Source organism: Coregonus clupeaformis, chromosome 9 (genome assembly GCF_020615455.1).
Source record: "Coregonus clupeaformis isolate EN_2021a chromosome 9, ASM2061545v1, whole genome shotgun sequence".
Taxonomy (NCBI): Eukaryota; Metazoa; Chordata; class Actinopteri; order Salmoniformes; family Salmonidae; genus Coregonus; species Coregonus clupeaformis.
This window is the reverse complement of record NC_059200.1, coordinates 31,597,300-31,617,225: the sequence shown is the minus strand read 5'-3', so window position 1 is coordinate 31,617,225 and position 19,926 is coordinate 31,597,300. Positions and strand designations below refer to the sequence as shown.

At 42.4% G+C, this 19,926-nt stretch overlaps 1 protein-coding gene across 2 annotated transcripts in view; it reads right to left on the bottom strand.

The window, feature by feature from the left end:
* LOC121573758 (seizure protein 6-like) overlaps positions 1–19,926 on the bottom strand; it is a 321,488-nt gene that overhangs the window by 137,324 nt on the left and 164,238 nt on the right. For both annotated transcript variants that reach the window (XM_041885985.1, XM_041885984.1), the window contains exons 2-3: positions 14,789–15,583; positions 14,095–14,234 (exon numbers count right to left, since the gene is read on the bottom strand). In XM_041885985.1, coding sequence (XP_041741919.1) covers positions 14,095–14,234; positions 14,789–15,583 — 935 coding nt within the window. The remainder of the gene's footprint in view (positions 1–14,094; positions 14,235–14,788; positions 15,584–19,926) is intronic.

The following is a 19,926-nucleotide window of genomic DNA, read 5'->3' as shown; positions in this document are numbered from 1 at the left end:
ACTTCTGACAAACATCTCCAAGAGTAAATCACAACAACAGCTATTTATTCAATCAGTGGTTGGGTGTCCTAGCCAAGTCTTTCCTGAGCTTGGGGTTGTAATGGTTGGAGATTAAGCTGAAAGCCACAGATGATGCATTAACAGAATGACCTTCAGTAGTTATTCTGGTGTAGAACATTGTCTCTGTACTGTCTGATTGTTAATAATTGTAAGCAAGGGTAACATGCTGAGATCACATAACATTGAAAGATATTGATTCTCCTTGGATTTTATAAAAGACAAATAGGGCCTGAGACTTTTGAGGAAGCTCATGAGGCTCTACTGAACAACATTTCCCATTTGACACACTGTAGGGCATTATCCTTGAGCTATCCTATAAAACAATCATATTTGCACTTCCCTTCCATCTCTAATGATCAAAATGTGTGTTAGTGTATGGCGTGGCTTGGGTTTTCATACAGTATACTATGATAATGAATGTGTGTGTGTGTGTGCGTGTGTATACTCTATGTGTGTGTTTTATTGTTTCATACAACAGTGAGGATAGTAATTACATCCCTATTTGAGTAGAATCTACACAGAGGGAGGGAGAAATATGCACATGGGAGGCCCCTCAGAACAGAACACTTAATAGAGCAGAGTACTGTGTGAGAGAGAGTGAATACAAACACATAATATCTTTGATTCTGAAGAAGTGATCCATAAAAGATGCTTCAACCCTGTGTTGCCCATATTGGCAGCATCATTATACAATACATATAGAGATACTACTGCATATTCTCTCCTTTTTATATATTTATTCACTGAATAAATAAGAAGTAAGAAGGAATTACAGTGATCTGATGTTGGAGATAAACAGATACTGAAGCCTTACATAATCTCACACCTGTTACTGTTCATGCATGTCCTTGTCTACAGAATCCAGGCAAGACACCTTATCCACTAGAGCTGCCATTAACAATCTGGACAACATGCCACTCTGCAGGGCACTCTCAGGTTTACATGTCAATTTCATTACAGCCCTGAGAGCCTGTGCATATTGATCCTGTAACATTCTGCAGAGAGTACAGCACTCCTTGAGTGGCAGATATAATATAATATAATAATATGCCATTTAGCAGACGCTTTTATCCAAAGCGACTTACAGTCATGCGTGCATACAATTTTTTTTTTTTTGTGTATGGGTGGTCCCGGGGATCGAACCCACTACCTTGGCGTTACAAGCGCCATGCTCTACCAGCTGAGCTACAGAGGACCACCAGATGATTGGGAGTGGTGACATACAGTGCATTCGTTAAAGTATTCAGACCCCTTGACTTTTTCCACATTGTGTTACGTTACAGCCTTATTCCCTCATCAATCTACAAACAATACCCCATAATGACAAAGCAAAAACAGGTTTTTAGAAATGTTTGCACATTTATTAAAAATAAAAAACAGAAATATCACATTTACATAAGTGTTCAGACCCTTTACTCAGTATTTTGTTGAAGCACCTTTGGCAGCAATTACAGCCTCGAGAATCTTGTTTCTCATGGTCTGAGAGTTCTTTAGGTGCCTTTTGGCAAACTCCAAGCGGGCTGTCATGTGCCTTTTACTGAGGAGTGGCTTCTGTTTGGCCACTCTACCATAAAGGCCTGCTTGGTGGAGTGCTGCAGAGATGGTTGTCCTTCTGTAAGGTACTCCCATCTCCACAGAGGAACCCTGGATCTCTGTCAGAGTGATCATCGGGTTCTTGGTCACCTCCCTGACCAAGGGCCTTCTCCCCTGATTGCTCAGTTTGGCAGGGCCGCCAGCTCTAGGAAGAGTCTTGGTGGTTCCAAACTTCTTCCATTTAAGAATGATGGAGGCCACTGTGTTCTTCAGGACCTTCAATGATGCAGAAATGTTTTGGTACCCTTCCCCAGATCTGTGCCTTGACAGAATCCTGTCTCGGAGCTCTACGGACAATTCCTTTGACCTAATGGCTTGGTTTCTGCTCTGACATGCACTGTCAACTGTGGGACCTTATATAGACAAGTGTGTGCCTTTCCAAATCATGTCCAATCAATTGAATTTACCACAGGTGGACTCCAATCAAGTTGTAGAAACATCTCAAGGATGATCAAAGAAAACAGGATGCACATGAGCTCAATTTCGAGTCTCATAGCAAAGGGTTTGAATACTTAAGTAAACAAGGTAATTTCTGTTTTTTATTTTTAATACATTTACAAACATTTCTAAAAACCTGTTTTCGCTTTGTTGATGGTGAATTGTGTGTAGATTGATGAGTATTATTTTTTTCCACAATCAATTTTAGAATAAGGCTGTAACGTAACAAAATGTGGAAAAAGTAAAGGAGAATACTTTCTGAATGAACTGTATGCCCTAGCTTCAATCAATCTCTGCTGTCACCCGAGAGGGAGGTGGGAAACTGTCTATTAGTGCTGAGCGATTAGTGCTTTTTGAGGTCGGTTCGGTTTTGGTTAGATTATTCCAAAATAAATCACAGTTTTTGGTTTAGATAATTTTTTTAAACACTAAATGGATTATGAAATAATGACATTAAAATGATTTTAGAACTTCCTTCAGCCATCACCTGCCTTTTTCCTGACACTGACAGTGGGTTGAATGCTGTACCAATACAGAATAAAACAATTAAAGGTGCAATATGCAGAAATCGCTGCACCATTTCAGTTCGCCTAATTTCAGTTTATGTTAAAAAATACGGAAGTATAGTGTAGAGAATCATTACAATCTAAACCGCTGTGAAATATATTTTCCATTACTAAAAATATTGTATTTTCAGCTGTTTGAAACTGGTGTACAAAACAAAAAGTAAAGATGCAAAAACTAAACTGAGGAATGGGAAGCATAGAAATAGCGCACATAGAACATACCTACAGATTCTTAGACTTACTTTAACATAATTTATTCACATTACTTACTTTATTTTAATAAAATCACTTTTATTATCTATATTACTTAGTTTTTATTTGACGGCTTTATTATTTTTAATTCCTTAAAGTCATCTTCTCTGCTCAGGCAGTAGCAGCCAGCCAGCCAGACAACCATCTAACGTTATCTCTGTGCTCTCCATTGAACGAGTCATCCTATTTAGCTAGGCTAGTAGTATAATTTTTACTAGTTCCTCAAAGTCGATAAGGCATACTTTCAAGATTGCTTATTACCAGCTACTTCAACTATCAATCGGGTAGAGCTACCTCACGAACTGTCTCTATCCCTCTCGTCGTTGTGTTGTGTTGTGTTGTCATTCCTCTCATGTGGTCTCATATGGTCTGTGTGTTTATCCACCTCTGTCTGTGGCCGGAAAGAACAGGCGCAATGGATTATGGTCATTGTAGTTAATTAGCATGTTTCTGCGCTGAACTAGGTTGAATATTTGCCTAATGAAAACTACAACTTCCAATCAGCCCAGTGTCCCACATAGCTCTTAACTTAATTTCTTTAGTGAATGATTTGATTTCTCTCTAGAGAAACTGAGCGTTGAGGGCACAAAAAAATACAAACTAAATGGAATTCAAGTAATTGAACCAAAGTCGGTCAATTACTTGTTTAAAAACTGAGAAAAAAATTACAACATTTGCGTTAATAGCTCAGCACTACTGTCAATTGAGTTGTTCTATTTCTCTAGCCAAACACTAGACCTAGTATGTGACTGTTCAGCCCTTTATCACATTTGTCCCAGGGCCACTTCCCTGCCAACTGGGCACAAACTGGTTAAATCAACATTGTTTCAACGTAATTTGGCAACGTATTATGATGTGGAATCTACAGGGAAAATACATTGCATTTTAATAGAGTTAGGGTAATATTTCAACCACAGGATTGTCATCATAGTAACCAATGTTCAACATATCCAAACCTTGTATAAAATATGTTGAATCAGTACCTTTGAAACAACGTGAGATCTTCAACGTTCCACTATAAGAAGAAAACAATAGGCTGAGCAGCACCTCCTACTGGAGAGTTGATCTATCTACAGCTATCCCTTCAGTCTCCCATTAAGGGTTTTAACCAAGCACTGCTTAGCTTTGATATTTGCCACTGACTATAACCAATGTGCTATCGTGAGAATGATTGTTGAGAAATCTCCACTTAATAGATTCACTGTTGCTATCGAAGTCATTCCAAAGGGTAGGTTCAACAGAGCAAATGAAATGTAACCATGCTTTATCAATCATATATCATCAATGATGCAATTTAATAAATGTTGGATTCATGTCTCCATCTCAACAAAAATCTAAGTTTTAGAATAGGATTAAATCAAATCAAACTGTATTTAAAGTGCATTTAAAGTTTGATCTGATTAAGTCCTATTCTTTAATTTAGATTTTTGGTTGAAATGGAGATGTGACTCCAACATATCAATTATTAGTTTGTAGACAAACTGGAATTAAAGCCAGACTCAGTGGCACAGAGGGAGCTATCCAAGCAGAAAAAACATTTCCTTCAAATGTTGATATGTGGTTGCGTTGACAACCAAACACAATTCAATATCACTTTTGCAATACGGTAAATAGCCTATCAATTTGTCGACAAGTTAACAAATTATATGTTGGAGTCACGTCTCCCTCTCAACCAAAAATAAAATAATAGGATTAAGCCTGTGGCTCAGATCTAACTATCCAAGCAGTAGATACATATCCTTTAAATGTTCATATTTGGTTGTGTTGTCAACCAAACACAATTCAATATTGCTTTAGTAAGACAATAAATAGTTAAGGCCATTTTACAAACTAATGTAACAGCATTTATTGAACCTTAAACTGAGTAACACATCCATGGCCACTTCGAGGTTACTGTAACAATAAATGTCTTCTTATGTAATCATAAAAAGCTTGTTCAGGATCGCAGGTCTGTGGAAATCGTCACAATTGTTATAATAATCTGCACATAATCTCAAACGGCATTGATCAACTGCACCATATACTTTAATGTAATCTCAACTGCAATCCAGATCATTTGGTTGTGCTATTAGAAGAAGCACAGCAATAACACATTGTTGGTGTATAAATAAACAAAATATCTGACATTAATATTATTATTATATTATTATATACCCATTTGAACTTTTTTGTGCATTTAAATGGTTGAAAGTACAGTGATAACACATTGGGAACTCAACAAACTTTTTGAGTGGGTGAAAATAGGATGGAATCTCATTGATCAACGTATCTACCAAATATTACCCAATTTTCCACGTTGAAATGACGTCAGGTGCCCGCCCAGTGGGTGATTCAATCTGTGTGTTTGGTCCAGTTGGATCTCACATGGTCATAGTCCTCCCATTAGGCAGTATGCCTCAGTGATCTGTGTTGATAAAGAGGGCCCTGCATGCTCTCCAGCACCAGCCTTTCATTCTGTATACTCCACTACACAGTCGTGGATTTACCATTAGACAGAAGAGGCAATTGCCTCAGGCCTCACATCATCAAGGGGCCTCGTGAGATGGGCATAATGAAAAATAATAGTACAAGTAATCGAGTTCCAGTGCATTGTTTCACGTGATATTATTGAAAACGTGACTTTCATTGAAATTAAGCTGCAGCAATTAGGCGTTTTCAGAGTGGGGCAGAGATAAGAAAAATAAATAAAGAAGATTTAATTTTAACAGAAAAATTACTTAAGTTAACGCATTTCTTCTGCTGATAATACTGCCATCGTCGTCGAGGCAGAGGACAAGTATTTGTAGCCCATATATCTGATGCTGTCTGGCCAAAAATAATGTGGCATGTCATATTATTTTTGGCCAGACAGCATCTAATACATGGGCTACATATAAACTCAACAAAAAAAGAAACGTCCTCTCACTGTCAACAAACTTAACATGTGTAAATATTTGTATGAACATAACAAGATTCAACACTGACATTCCTGTCTTGCAGGAAATCACGCACAGAACGAGCAGTATAGCTGGTGGCATTGTCATGCTGGAGGGTCATGTCAGGATGAGCCTGCAAGAAGGATACCACATGAGGGAGGAGGATGTCTTCCCTGTAACGCACAGCGTTGAGATTGCCTGCAATGACAACAAGCTCAGTCCGATGATGCTGTGACACACCGACCCAGACCATGATGGACCCTCCACCTCCAAATCGATCCTGCTCCAGAGTACAGGCCTCGGTGTAACGCTCATTCCTTCGACGATAAACGCGAATCCGACCATCACCCCTGGTGAGACAAAACTGCGACTCGTCAGTGAAGAGCACTTTTTGCCAGTCCTGTCTGGTCCAGCAATGGTGGGTTTGTGCCTATAGGCGACGTTGTTGCCGGTGATGTCTGGTGAGGACCTGCCTTACAACAGGCCTACAAGCCCTCAGTCCAGCCTCTCTCAGCCTATTGCAGACAGTCTGAGCACTGATGGAGGGATTGTGCGTTCCTGGTGTAACTCGGGCAGTTGTTGTTGCCATCCTGTACCTGTCCCGCAGGTGTGATGTTCGGATGTACCGATCCTGCGCAGGTGTTGTTACACGTGGTCTGCCACTGCGAGGACGATCAGCTGTCCATCCTGTCTCCTTGTAGCGCTGTCTTAGGCGTCTCACAGTACGGACAACGCAATTTACTGCCCTGGCCACATCTGCAGTCCTCATGCCTCCTTGCAGCATGCCTAAGGCACGTTCACACAGATGAGCAGGGACCCTGAGCATCTTTCTTTTGGTGTTTTTCAGAGTCAGTAGAAAGGCCTCTTTAGTGTCCTAAGTTTTCATAACTGTGACCTTAATTGCCTACCGTCTGTAAGCTGTTAGTGTCTTAACAACCGTTCCACAAGGGCATGTTCATTAATTGTTTATGGTTCATTGAACAAGCATGGGAAACAGTGTTTAAACCCTTTACAATGAAGATCTATCTTTGAAAGACATTGTTCTGAAAAAGGGACGTTTCTTTTTTTGCTGAGTTTAGTAAGACAGAGAGTTTCAGCCACTTGCGAATTAAAGGAAAGTTGGTGGGTGCAAAGTGCACTGTTTGGGTGCTGGAATTGTTTTGGATGAACGTGCGAAGGTAACCTACTTGCCTCGCGGCCACGCCCCCTCCTGTCACTATCACTGTTGGCTCAAACCCGGCTGGGTTTTCCACTTGTGCTGTATACCTGGGTGACTCCTGTATTCCTCTCGTTCTAGACACAGGAGCAAAAGTGTCGCTCCTCAACATGGCCACCTACGAGTAGTTCTTGTCCCACCTGCCCCTCCGGCCCAGCCTTAGCCTGTACGGATGAGGGTGCTAAGTGATTGATGTCGTCTGCCTTATACTCTCACCATGGCAGTTTGGCAACAAGGCCCTCACTCAGTTTCTCTTCCACATCACACGGTAGGAAACTAATGTCTTAGGTCTGGACATGTTCACCAGCCTGGGGTTCTCTTTGTTGTACAATAGTGGCTCAACAATCCTGCACATCGCCTCCCCATGGCAGGAGCAATGGCCCACCCTCTTCAATGGCGTAGGTGCCCTGAAAGCATTTACACATAAACCCAACACTGAACACTGAGTGCCAGAGATCGAATTCATTGGGTTCCGCATGTCAACCCGAGGGCTCTCACCGCTGCAGTCAAACGTGGAAGCCATCCATTGTGTCCATTTCTGGGAATGACGGGTAAGACACCCAACAGTGCACAGGCTGTCCACTCTCTCAAATAACTGCTGATCACTTCACCTGTCCTGACCCACTTTGACCTCACCAGCCCAACTCTGGTCACCTGTGGCGCATCAGCCACAGCAGTGGGAGCTCTCTCAGATCCAGGATGGTGTTGAGAAGCCGGTGGCTTTCGCCTCTCGAGCATTGAGCCCCACCGAACAGAAGTATTCCGTTGGAGAGAGGGAGGCACTGGTATGTGTCTGGGCCCGTGACCGGTTGCCTATTTACCTCTACGGATGTTCTTTCACCCTGCGCACCGACCACCAGGCCCTCACAGCCTTGATGTCTACCGCTGGGTCGGGTCACAAGACCCTTCGTATGTACCGCTGGTCAGACCGCCTCCAGAAGTATAACTTTGAGCTTCAGCTCACACCAGGCAGGGACAATGTGGTGGCTGACCTCCTTTCACACTCAGTTCCCCCAGACTCCACCTGTGCCCAGGTTGACTCAGAGTAGGACCTCATCGAGCTCCTACACTCACCTCTCAAAGACACCGTGTCGCTCAAGGAGCTGACCGAAGAATGAGCCAACGACCCCATCTTCATGACCTTGCTGGAATACGTAGCCACAGCTCCCACTGGAACTCCAAACATATGCCAGGTTTAAACATGAGCTGTCATACTGGAATAACAAGTCTGGCACGTGGAAACTGCACCATCAGACCAAGCAGCCTCAGAGGATGAGTGTTGGCACCTTGGCATTGTGAAGCTGAAGCAGGGCTGCCGGGACCCGGTGTGGTGGCCTGGCATCGATCACGATATCCAAGGGCTAGTACGTGACTGTGCACCATGTCTTGTCAGTGGATAGACAGCCCCACCTCCGCCACCACCACTGCAACAACTGGCCTGGCCCTCCCATCCATGGGAGCATATCCAACTGGACATCTGCAGTGAACTTCACAGTTGAAAAACGGACTGAGAGCTCACCTAATACAGGGTTTCTCCTTCACTGAATCCTTGTCGCAAACTCTGCTGCACTACCGAGCTGCTCACCACTCCACCACCGGAGTGGATGTTGTGTTGTGTTCAGCACTGATTGTTTCGTGTAGCATCAATGATTCGTATCATCGATTGCACAGTCTATTTTGTTAATATGTTGTTATCTGAAATCATAGGTGATTTGGTTGTTCTATTTCCGTTGTATGTGAGATGCTAACACTTAGCTCTAAGCAGGGCTCACTTCCTGAATCCTAGCTTGTGTTTGGGCATAGACACACAGGCTAATGGGTTTCCCTCAAACTAAGTATACGTTACACAGAAGTTCAATCCCTTTCCTCAAGATGGAGGAGGATGTCTAATGCACTTAATTCCCTGCAACAAGCTGGAGACTCTCTAATAATAGCTTAGCATTTAAAAGGCGCTGTGAAATCCTTTTGTAAGAAGATAAAAGTCAAAGAGATGTCATCTGTGTGATTGTGAGCGTGACATTGGGCCTGGTGAGAGGAGGAGGAGGCCTCCTGGGCTCCACATGATAGATCCTTTTTGATCTCTTACACCAGGAACAAGAGCTGTAGAGCTGGATTGGTGACTCAATTTTCCAAATGTACATAATTGAATGAGAAAGATTTTTCAAGTGGAGACGAGGGGTGTTTCTGAGGGAGAGGACGCCCACTCCAGTCTTTGTACCTTTGCTAAAAAAAATATACGTGTTTATTTATATAGAGCTGTGAAGAAGAAATTGTAGACTTCTCCTTGTTTCATCTTCACTCTCCATTCTCTCTCCATTGAATACACAGCACTAAAGCACATGCATGTAAGTGGTTTCGAATAAACATAAGACTGAAGGTAGGAGTGTTGTTATAAAGAATCTACAGTATAAAGATGGAGGTACAGAGGCAGCACGTGGTTTACAAGAAAAGGGCTGCAATCCCCTTTAGGATTGGTGAGCCATAAGGGCTGTTGTCCCTGAAATGAAATAGCCTGCAGCCTGTAACCATCACAATGCATCTGACCTTTGCATGATGGTATATATACTACCAGTCAAAAGTTTGGACACACCTACTCATTCAAGGATTTGTTAATTTTTTTAAACAATTTTTTACATTGTAGAATAATAGTGAAGACAAAACTATGAAATAACACATATGGAATCATGTAGTAACCAAAAAAGTGTTCAAATCAAAATATATATTATATTTGAGATTCCTCAAATAGCCACCCTTTGCTTTGATGACAGCTTGGCATTCTCTTAACCAGCTTCATGAAGAAGTCACCTGGAATACATTTCAATTAACAGGTGTGCCTTCTTAAAAGTTAATTTGTGAAATGTCTCTCCTTCTTAATGCGTTTGAGCAAATCAGTTGTGTTGTGACAAGGTGGTGGGGGGGGTATACAGAAGATAGCCCTATTTGGTAAAAGACCAAGTCCATATTATGGCAAGAACAGCTCAAATAAGCAAAGAGAAACGACAGTCTATCATTACTTTAAGACATGAAGGTCAGTCAATATGGAACATTTCAAGAACTTTGAAGTGCAGTCGCAAAAACTATCAAGCGCTATGATGAAACTGGCTCTCATGAGGACCGCCACAGGAATGGAAGACCCAAAGTTACCTCTGATGCAGAGGATGAGTTAATTAGAGTTACCAGCCTCAGAAATTGTAGACCAAATAAATGCTTCACAGAGTTCAAGTCATAGACACATCTCAACATCAACTGTTCAGAGGGGACTGTGTGAATCAGGCCTTCATGGTGGAATTGCTGCAAAGAAACCACATCAATAAGAAGAAGAGATCTGCTTGGGCCAAGAAACATGAGCAATGGACATTAGTCCTTTGGTCTGGAGTCCAAATTTGAGATTTTTGGTTCCAACCACCGTGTCTTTGTGAGACGCGGTGTGGGTGAACGGATAATCTCTGCATGTGTAGTTCCTACCGTAAAGCATGGAGGAGGAGGTGTTGTGGTGTGGGGGTGCTTTGCTGGTGACACTGTCTGTGATTTACTTAGAATTCAAGGCACACTTAACCAGCATGGCTACCACAGCATTCTGCAGTGATACGCCATCCCATCTGGTTTGGGCTTAGTGGGACTATCATTTGTTTTTCAACAGGATAATGACCCAACACACCTCAGGCTGTGTAAGGGCTATTTTACCAAGAAGGAGAGTGATGGAGTGCTGCATCAGATGACCTGGCCCCCACAATCCCCCGACCTCAACCCAATTGAGATGGTTTGGGATGAGTCGGACGGCAGAGTGAAGGAAAAGCAGCCAACAAGTGCTCAGCATATGTGGGACCTCCTTCAAGACTGTTGGAAAAGCATTCCAGGTGAAGCTGGTTGCGAGAATGCCAAGCGTGTGCAAAGCTGTCATCAAGGTAAAGGGTGGCTATTTGAAGAATCTCAAATATAAAATATATTTTGATTTGTTTAACATTTTGTGGGTTACTACATGATTCCATATGTGTTATTGCATAGTTTTGATGTCTTCACTATTATTCTACAATGTAGAAAATAGTAAAAAATAAAGAAAAACCATTGAATGAGTAGGTGTGTCCAAACGTTTGACTGGTACTGTACATAGATACAAGGTAATGAAATTGGATTTACTCACCAGATCATCTCACTGTGTTCAGGCAACATGCTATGAGCCTTTAACAATGACCTTTCTAATCGTGGCTGGATTTAATGTAGGTTATCCCTTCATCTCGGTGTCCACTGCAGAGCTGATAGGGTATTGTGACATGAGTCAATTGTGCATAAACGGTAGACAACCTTGAGTGAACAACGGACCTATCAGCTATCAGTCCTGGTATTCAAAGGGCTCTGAAGGTTTTTTATAATGTTACTTTTCAATTAGGGGGAGGTTTTCACCAAGAGAAACAAGCAAGGTGACTTTCAATCCACATCATTCAAAGGTAGACAAAGACCAACAGCATACTATGTGGCCCTGGAGACAAGTAGTGTTTTAGCCATGATCTGAACTTTTAAAATTGCTAAGTAATTGGTGGTCTGTGACTGGCTCTTTTCAGCTGAAGGGGAAAAACATAATTATTCTGTCCATTGCAGGAGGCAATTTATTCTCCTACTTAGGAATGCCACAAAGACTTTCATTCACCTAAAGGGGCAGTGCCACTTTCTCTTTACAAAAAGCATGTTCAAAAATATTTTGCTAATTGAGAGATTGTTTTGATTGTGTGTGTGTGTAATCAAGAGGGGATGATTGCTTAGTGACCAATTCAGACTACATTTCGTATCGCGGAAATATCACGGAAGATCTACATCAAAATGTAAAGGAAATTGAGCCGACATATGCAGTGTTTACCGTGAATGCAGTTTCCAAGAACGCCAGAACATTGCCTTTAAATTTCAATCTAGCTATAACATGAATTTTCTGTAATACATCCGCGATACTGATTGAATCGAGCCCTAAATCACATAAAATACAGTACTACAGTCATGGCTACAGAACCAGGTGCTAGGAACACAACCAGAAACTAAACAATTACTGGAAACTGCAACAGTATGCAACCATAGCTAAAGTAGTTTACTATGAATTAAAATTGGTCCATTTCCATGAGACAAAATGATATGAATGATATGAAATGCACAGTTTGTATTGAATCATGCAATGTATGATGAATACATTGTGAAATACATGTAACTGCCAAAATAAAGGAAACACCAACAGAAAGTGTCTAAATAGGGCATTGGGCCACCACGAGCCGCCAGAACAGCTTCAATGCATCTTGACATAGATTCAACAAATGTCTGGAACTCTATTGGAGATATGCGGCATCATTCTTTCACGAGAAATTCCATCATTTGGTGTATTGTTGATGGTGGTGGAATCTCCCAGAAGTGTTTATTTGCTAAAATGGGACAAGGTCCATGATAAGGCATTGCTCTGCTTTCTTGGCATCTGTCGACCAGACAGGTCCTACAGGGCCTAGGTTTGTCGCACTTGGACTACTGCCCAGTTGTGTGATCATGTGCGGCAAAGAGGGACATACTGTAGGTAAATTGCAGTTGGTCCAGAACAGAGTAGCACGTATTGCACTTAGATGTACACGGAGGGCGAATGTCAGTAACATGCATGTCAATCTCTCCTGGCTCAAATTTGAGGAGAGATTGACTGCATCACTATTGGTATTTGTGCGAGGTGTTGATGTGTTGAAGGTACTGAACTGTCTGTTCAAGCAGTTGGCACACAAGACATGCAATCAGAGGTCTCTTCACAGTCCCCAGGTCCAGAACAGAAGCTGGGAAACGCACAGTATTAAATAGAGCCATGACTGCATGGAACTCTCTGCCACCCCAGGTAACTCAAGCTAGCAATAAAACCAGATTCAAAAATCCAGATAAAAGAACACCTTACGACACAATGGGAAATGTGAAGAGAAACAGACATTATATTTTACACTCAATCAATGAAGCTACTTCAATACAGAAATTACCATATGGATATTACAGTTGATGCAATACAGTAGAAGTATATCTTTTTTTCTTAAATATTGTCTGGGAAATGAAATGAATCTAAATGCATTTTGACCCATTCTAATGTAGGCTCCACATGCATTAATAGAAGTAACTTCTGATAATTTTTGGTAGGGGAAATAGATGCACCATCCCTTCCCTGGAGAAAATAATGAATGATGCCTGCTTCCAAAGATAAACACTGATTGGATGCAGCCAAAGACCAGTGAAAGAGATGCATACAAAGTAAGGGCCCTCTGAATGCATGCTAGTAAATGGAACTCCGGGTTTATCTTTTAACTATGCTTTCGCAAACCATTTTTGTAGGCCATTGTGTCTCAACAGATCATTATGAAATTACGTCTGACTAAACAGTTCGCTACGTGGTGGTTTCCCTGCTGCCGTCTCTGTATTGATTATGGTGTGACTGTTGACGTGACAGCACAGAGATTACAAGTTCCACATGAATGGATAGAACCACAACAAGCAAACAAGATCCCGGCTGAATTTTTAGTTCCCTCACCAAGAGAACATTTTCAGGAACGGCTATGATGCTTTTATTTTGAAACTGCTCAGTCACAAGAAAGACACTTGCTAAACCTTAAGCACAGTTGATTTTTTTCTTCTATTTTCTTTTGAAGTCATCTGAAGCTCCAGGCTTTGTAATGGCAGAAACTCATAAATGTTGACATTTGCTTCCTGAGCAAGCTGAAGTGTTCTGTTAGTTTGAGATTCCAATAGATACATTTGGGCAGCTGAAAATAGCATAAAGGTGCAACGCACTTCATCAGAGCCGCTGGCTCTAGCGACAGCCATGATTACTCCGTAGATAATTAGGTTAAATGAAGGTAGGGAAGACGGAGTGAGAGAGACGACTGTGGGGCTGAAACAATGTCCAGCAACACTAACTCAAGGCCTACTGGCAAACCTGCACATAACAGCCATCCTATCATTGCCATTAACATTTACACTGAGCAAGCTTCCATTAAAACCTTGAGAAGTGTGAACCCCATAAAAGGGACAACATAAACAGTATCCTGTCTTCACTGACCTGTACTTCAATCCCGTATCCCAGGTAGACGGTCACCACATAGGTGCAGTCCGCTCCAGGGTCAGGTGACAAAGCTGAGGAATGCTGCTGTGGAATCTCAATGTGGCCCTCTGGGTCAGTGAAATTCACAGTGCAGGGACCTGGCACAGGAGACAGAAAAATACAAGTGATCCCTCTTCCCAGACCACTGATCCCTTTCTGACAGCCCATCTGTGTTTCAGTGGCCCTCTAACCTACTCATTAACTTCCCAGGTTTGCTACCTCTCAGCCCAGGGACCAGAGATCACACAGCCCTCAGCCATCTAGAGCCACTGGACAGGACAGCCAGGCAGCACAGATCAGGTGGAGCCAGCCTTGGCAGATTGGTTTGCCGCATGATCAGCTTTGTGATCCTGGGTGCCGGATGAATGGGAGAAGTCACCATGGAAGGATGAGCAACACTGACTGCCCTCTCAGATGTTGTTCCTGCCTCGCTGTATAAAACTCTGACTAAAGTCTGAATAAACACTGTGAGTGAGAGGCAGTCAGGTTGATAGCTTAAGTGATTTGATGATGCCTACATTAAAGCTGCTTCTCCAAAGCCATCGCATTAAGTCATTACAGAAAAGATGCAGTTGCCAATTAGATGTAATTGGATTTACATACTTCTAGTTTCACTCTATATTCATATGAGACCATTAGAAATAGAAGGTACCTGGTGTCTGCATAGTGGTGATGGTGGTGGTTGTGATGATGGTTGTGGTGGTCGTTCCCTCATCCACCTCTCCTGTGGATGCTGCGGTCAGTTTGGTGAGCTGGATGCCAGGGTCTGCCCTGTTCTTTACCCTTGGTTCCTCTGACTCCCCTTTCTCCACCCTCACTGAGGTGGTCAGGACAGGAGGGGCCATAGTGGTCTCCATGACAACTGCCCCCTGACTATGGAGGCTTCCATTCAGGGAGGGGGGGACATTGGGGCTGCGGCCACTGACTGTAGGAGCAGTGGTTGCCACTACAGGGTTGGTCAGGGAGTCTGTGGTCACCGTCACCTTCTCTGCCTCCCTGGCCTTGTCCTCGGCTGGCTTGTCCTTCTGAGCCATGCTCACCAGTAGCCCAGGGGCTGTAGGAGCAGAGGTGGTGAGGGGGGTTGTGGCAGCCACCGTGGCAGTAGTGGCGATGTCAGAGAAGGTAGGGGCATCCTCGTGTGGCACCAGGCGAGTCGAAGCTTGTCCCACCTCAAAAGCAGAAACAAAGCCAGGCATTGTGGGATGTCCTGCCACATCTCCATGGTCTGTGAAGAACCGCTGGTCCCCCTGGAAGTTTTTAGTGAGCAGGTGTTCATGGAGGGCGAAGCCTCTGAAGACAGGCCGGTGGTTGGGGACGTTCATGGCGGATGCTGTGGTGAAATGGTGGATCTCACTCGTTGTGTCCTGTGTGGGGGAGTGTGTGAAGGCTCCGCTGTCTGACTCCACTTTCCTCTGGCCCACAGAATTGACATTCTCTAGAGAAGACGCTGGAGAGAAACACACAGACAACATGGAGATATTAGAGCATACAAGAAGACAACAAATACCAGAGAACATGATTCCTAAATATAACATTGCATAGACAATTTCTTTTTTTACTACAAAGGGGAGGGGGGGGGGGAATCTAAATTGGATACATGATATATGGCTCTGCTGTAATTGCAAAATCTGTTCTTTAGTCTAGGGCTAGGGACTGCCATTTACCAGGATCTAAGGAGCATTATGAATGGTTATCATGTTAGATAGAAGGTTAAGTGCTGTGGCTAGTGAGCAAAGTGGAACAATAAAAACCCAGATTAATTAACTACAACTGTAGACAAATTGCAATGAGGCCCTTAGAAAAGGCCCTTTAGGAAAAAAAACTCATGATAACCCTTTGATGATTCATTTGAATACCTTTCTTCCTCCTTCCTCCAATTAGCCAAAGCAAAGATTTTGCTCTGAATTTCTCATGATGATTACCAAATATAATAATGGCTGAGCCGTAGAGAGTAATAATTCCCACCTGCAGTGGTTGAGATGTAATCAGGAAGCCCCGGGGTCTGGGGGCTAAATTCATAAAGGGGCGGGCGTTGATGATGAATGCTCCAAATTGCTCTCATACAGTATTTCTATAAGAAGCCAAAACCAGAGTGTTCAGTGTACTTGCTCTCAAGAATTATAGAGGAAAATTATCAGTGCTTTTGAAAGTGGCTTTATTTTGCCGGAATGACGACTTTAGTGTCAAAAGACACCAGAGGACGTCTCTCAGGGTGAATTATGAGCAACAACACGATTGTATTTAATCTCTTCTACATTTATCTCCATTAGTATATGGAATGACTTTAAAAAGTTATGTGACAGATTAATAATGACAGTCCTCACTGTGAAGCCTGCAGCAAGTCAGCACGAGTGTTCATTATCACAGACAAGCGCTGCATTCACAGCCAAAAAGAGTAAAGGAACTGAAAGGGGGACTTAATCAAGAAAATTGAAACATTCATCTGACTTCTGAGATAAAATATTAAAAGACATACAGTGGGGAAAAAAAGTATTTAGTCAGCCACCAATTGTGCAAGTTCTTCCACTTAAAAAGATGAGAGAGGCCTGTAATTTTCATCATAGGTACATGTCAACTATGACAGACAAAATGAGAAAAAAAAATCCAGAAATTCACATTGTAGGATTTTTAATGAATTTATTTGCAAATTATGGTGGAAAAAAAGTATTTGGTCAATAACAAAAGTTTCTCAATACTTTGTTATATACCCCTTGTTGGCAATGACACAGGTCAAATGTTTTCTGTAAGTCTTCACAAGGTTTTCACACACTGTTGCTGGTATTTTGGCCCATTCCTCCATGCAGATCTCCTCTAGAGCAGTGATGTTTTGGGGCTGTCGCTGGGCAACACGGACTTTCAACTCCCTCCAAAGAGTGGCTAGGCCACTCCAGGACCTTGAAATGCTTCTTATGAAGCCACTCCTTCGTTGCCCGGGAGGTGTGTTTGGGATCATTGTCATGCTAAAAGACCCAGCCACATTTCATCTTCAATGCCCTTGCTGATGGAAGGTTTTCACTCAAAATCTCACGATACATGGCCCCATTCATTCTTTCCTTTACACGGATCAGTCGTCCTGGTCCCGTTGCAGAAAAACAGCCCCAAAGCATGAAGTTTCCACCCCCATGCTTCACAGTAGGTATGGTGTTCTTTGGATGCAACTCAGCATTCTTTGTCCTCCAAACACAATGAGTTGAGTTTTTACCAAAAAGTTATATTTTGGTTTCATCTGACCATATGACATTCTCCCAATCCTCTTCTGGATCATCCAAATGTACTCTAGCAAACTTCAGACGGGCCTGGACATGTACTGGCTTAAGCAGGGGGACACGTCTGGCAATGCAGGATTTGAGTCCCTGGCGGAGTAGTGTGTAACTGATGGTAGGCTTTGTTACTTTGGTCCCAGCTCTCTGCAGGTCATTCACTAGGTCCCCCCGTGTGGTTCTGGGATTTTTGCTCACCGTTCTTGTGATCATTTTGACCCCACAGGGTGAGATCTTGCGTGGAGCCCCAGATCGAGGGGAGATTATCAGTGGTCTTGTATGTCTTCCATTTCCTAATAATTGCTCCCACAGTTGATTTCTTCAAACCAAGCTGCTTATTACCTATTGCAGATTCAGTCTTCCCAGCCTGGTGCAGGTCTACAATTTTGTTTCTGGTGTCCTTTGACAGCTCTTTGGTCTTGACCATAGTGGAGTTTGGAGTGTGACTGTTTGAGGTTGTGGACAGGTGTCTTTTATACTGATAACAAGTTCAAACAGGTGCCATTAATACAGGTAACGAGTGGAGGACAGAGGAGCCTCTTAAAGAAGAAGTTACAGGTCTGTGAGAGCCAGAAATCTTGCTTGTTTGTAGGTGACCAAATACTTATTTTCCACCATAATTTGCAAATAAATTCATTAAAAATCCTACAATGTGATTTTCTGGATTTTTTTTTCTCAATTTGTCTGTCATAGTTGACGTGTACCTATGATGAAAATGACAGGCCTCTCTCATCTTTTTAAGTGGGAGAACTTGCACAATTGGTGGCTGACTAAATACTTTTTTTCCCCACTGTAAGTTTTCTAAAGGATAGACTCCAGTTGAAGGATGGGATGACTTTCAGGATGTAGATTACCCCTAGTGTGCACATACACACACACACACACACACACACACACACACACACACACTGCTTGACCCACACTCCTTAAAGTGATGCTCCAGTAGTTTTAAATTGACGCCCCAGTAGTATAATTTCAGCCAGTAGTTTTGAAAGTAGTGCTCACGAGCAAAAACGGGTCCCCGAAAATTGCAATTCGTATGATATGTTTCAAATTCCAATTCGTACAATACATTACGAATTTGTAAGTGCTTAAGATCCCGGACTGCATATATAACCACATGCCAGAAAAAGAAGTAAAACATGATAGAGCACAGAAAACACACAAGCCTTGTAGTGGTAAACCACTTTGAACATTTAGAAAATGGTGTTATATAGGTACTGTAATTCCCTACAAAACCAAGACACAGCTGCCAAAACAACAGGCAGTGTGTAGGGATTGCTATGGTACAGCAGTGATAACGACTGCTTCTCTTGTCCTTTATCAGAGTAGGATCTCTATAAAATGGAAATAAAGATGTTAAACTGCATTATTTGTCCAGGGATTTTTTACACTAATTGTCCTTGACAGTTTCACCACTTATGGTTGTGCTGTGAGGACAAATAGAAAGATGCAACTATTCAGTAGACTGAATGTAGGCTACAGTTTAGTAAGTAAGGTTGTGACTATGAAAAATTAGCTAATTTCTCTGTCTAAATGTATCCCAAGATGAGTGATGGTTCACCATTTATAAATAGTAGATTACTAGGCTGCACATTTATGTCGAACCTCTCAAAAAGCACGGTTAGATGCACACAATAATGTGATTATTGATGTTGGTCAGGTTAACATAATAGTTCGTTTTAAAATGTTTACATGCTTTGCAAGACCAACAATTTCCCTAATAATCCTGTTTACATGGACACATCTGAAATCAGGCTAATGATGGTGACTTTGATAAAAGCAGAAAATCGCGAATCCAAATAAACGTTCTACCACAGTGACCATGCTGTTTTTGCGAAGACTATTTGATTCTGAGTTCGGACATAAAATGTTTGTATGTAAAAACTTTTTATAAGATGCATACTTTCGGTTTTTCCAAACTCCCTTCACTCATGCATAATAGAGGGAGACTTGTTCTATCCAGTTCTGGCATATGCACAGAACAAATACAACGCTGGAACGCCGATTCAGCTGTGTACATGTCCTAATAATTCGAAAAATTGCTCAGAAAACCAGGTGTTTTAATCGGCGCATGCTGACTTCTATTATGACCTTACGTGAATGAAGATATGCAGAGTAAGGTGTTTACATGACTAATGCCATACTCGGCTGTCACGACTTCCGCTGAGGCTGCCTCCCCTCCTTGTTCGGGCAGGTTTCGACGTTCGTCGTCACCGGCTTACTTGCTGCTCCATTTATCATCACTCCACTTGTCTTGTCTAATTAATCACACACACCTGGTCCTTATCCCCAATTAGTCATTGTATAAGTGTTCCCTCTGCTTCCTTGTCTGTGTGAGCTGTGTGTAGCTCGGTTGAGCTACCCTTACCTTTGCTTGCACAACTGTTTATCAACGGAATAAACTCTTTGGATGCGTATTACTCTCTTGCGCCTGACTCCTTCTATCACACGCATCACAGAATCACCCACCCGCTATGGAGTCAGCGGGAGAAGAGTGCAATGCGGGAGTCGTGGCACGGGTCCAGGA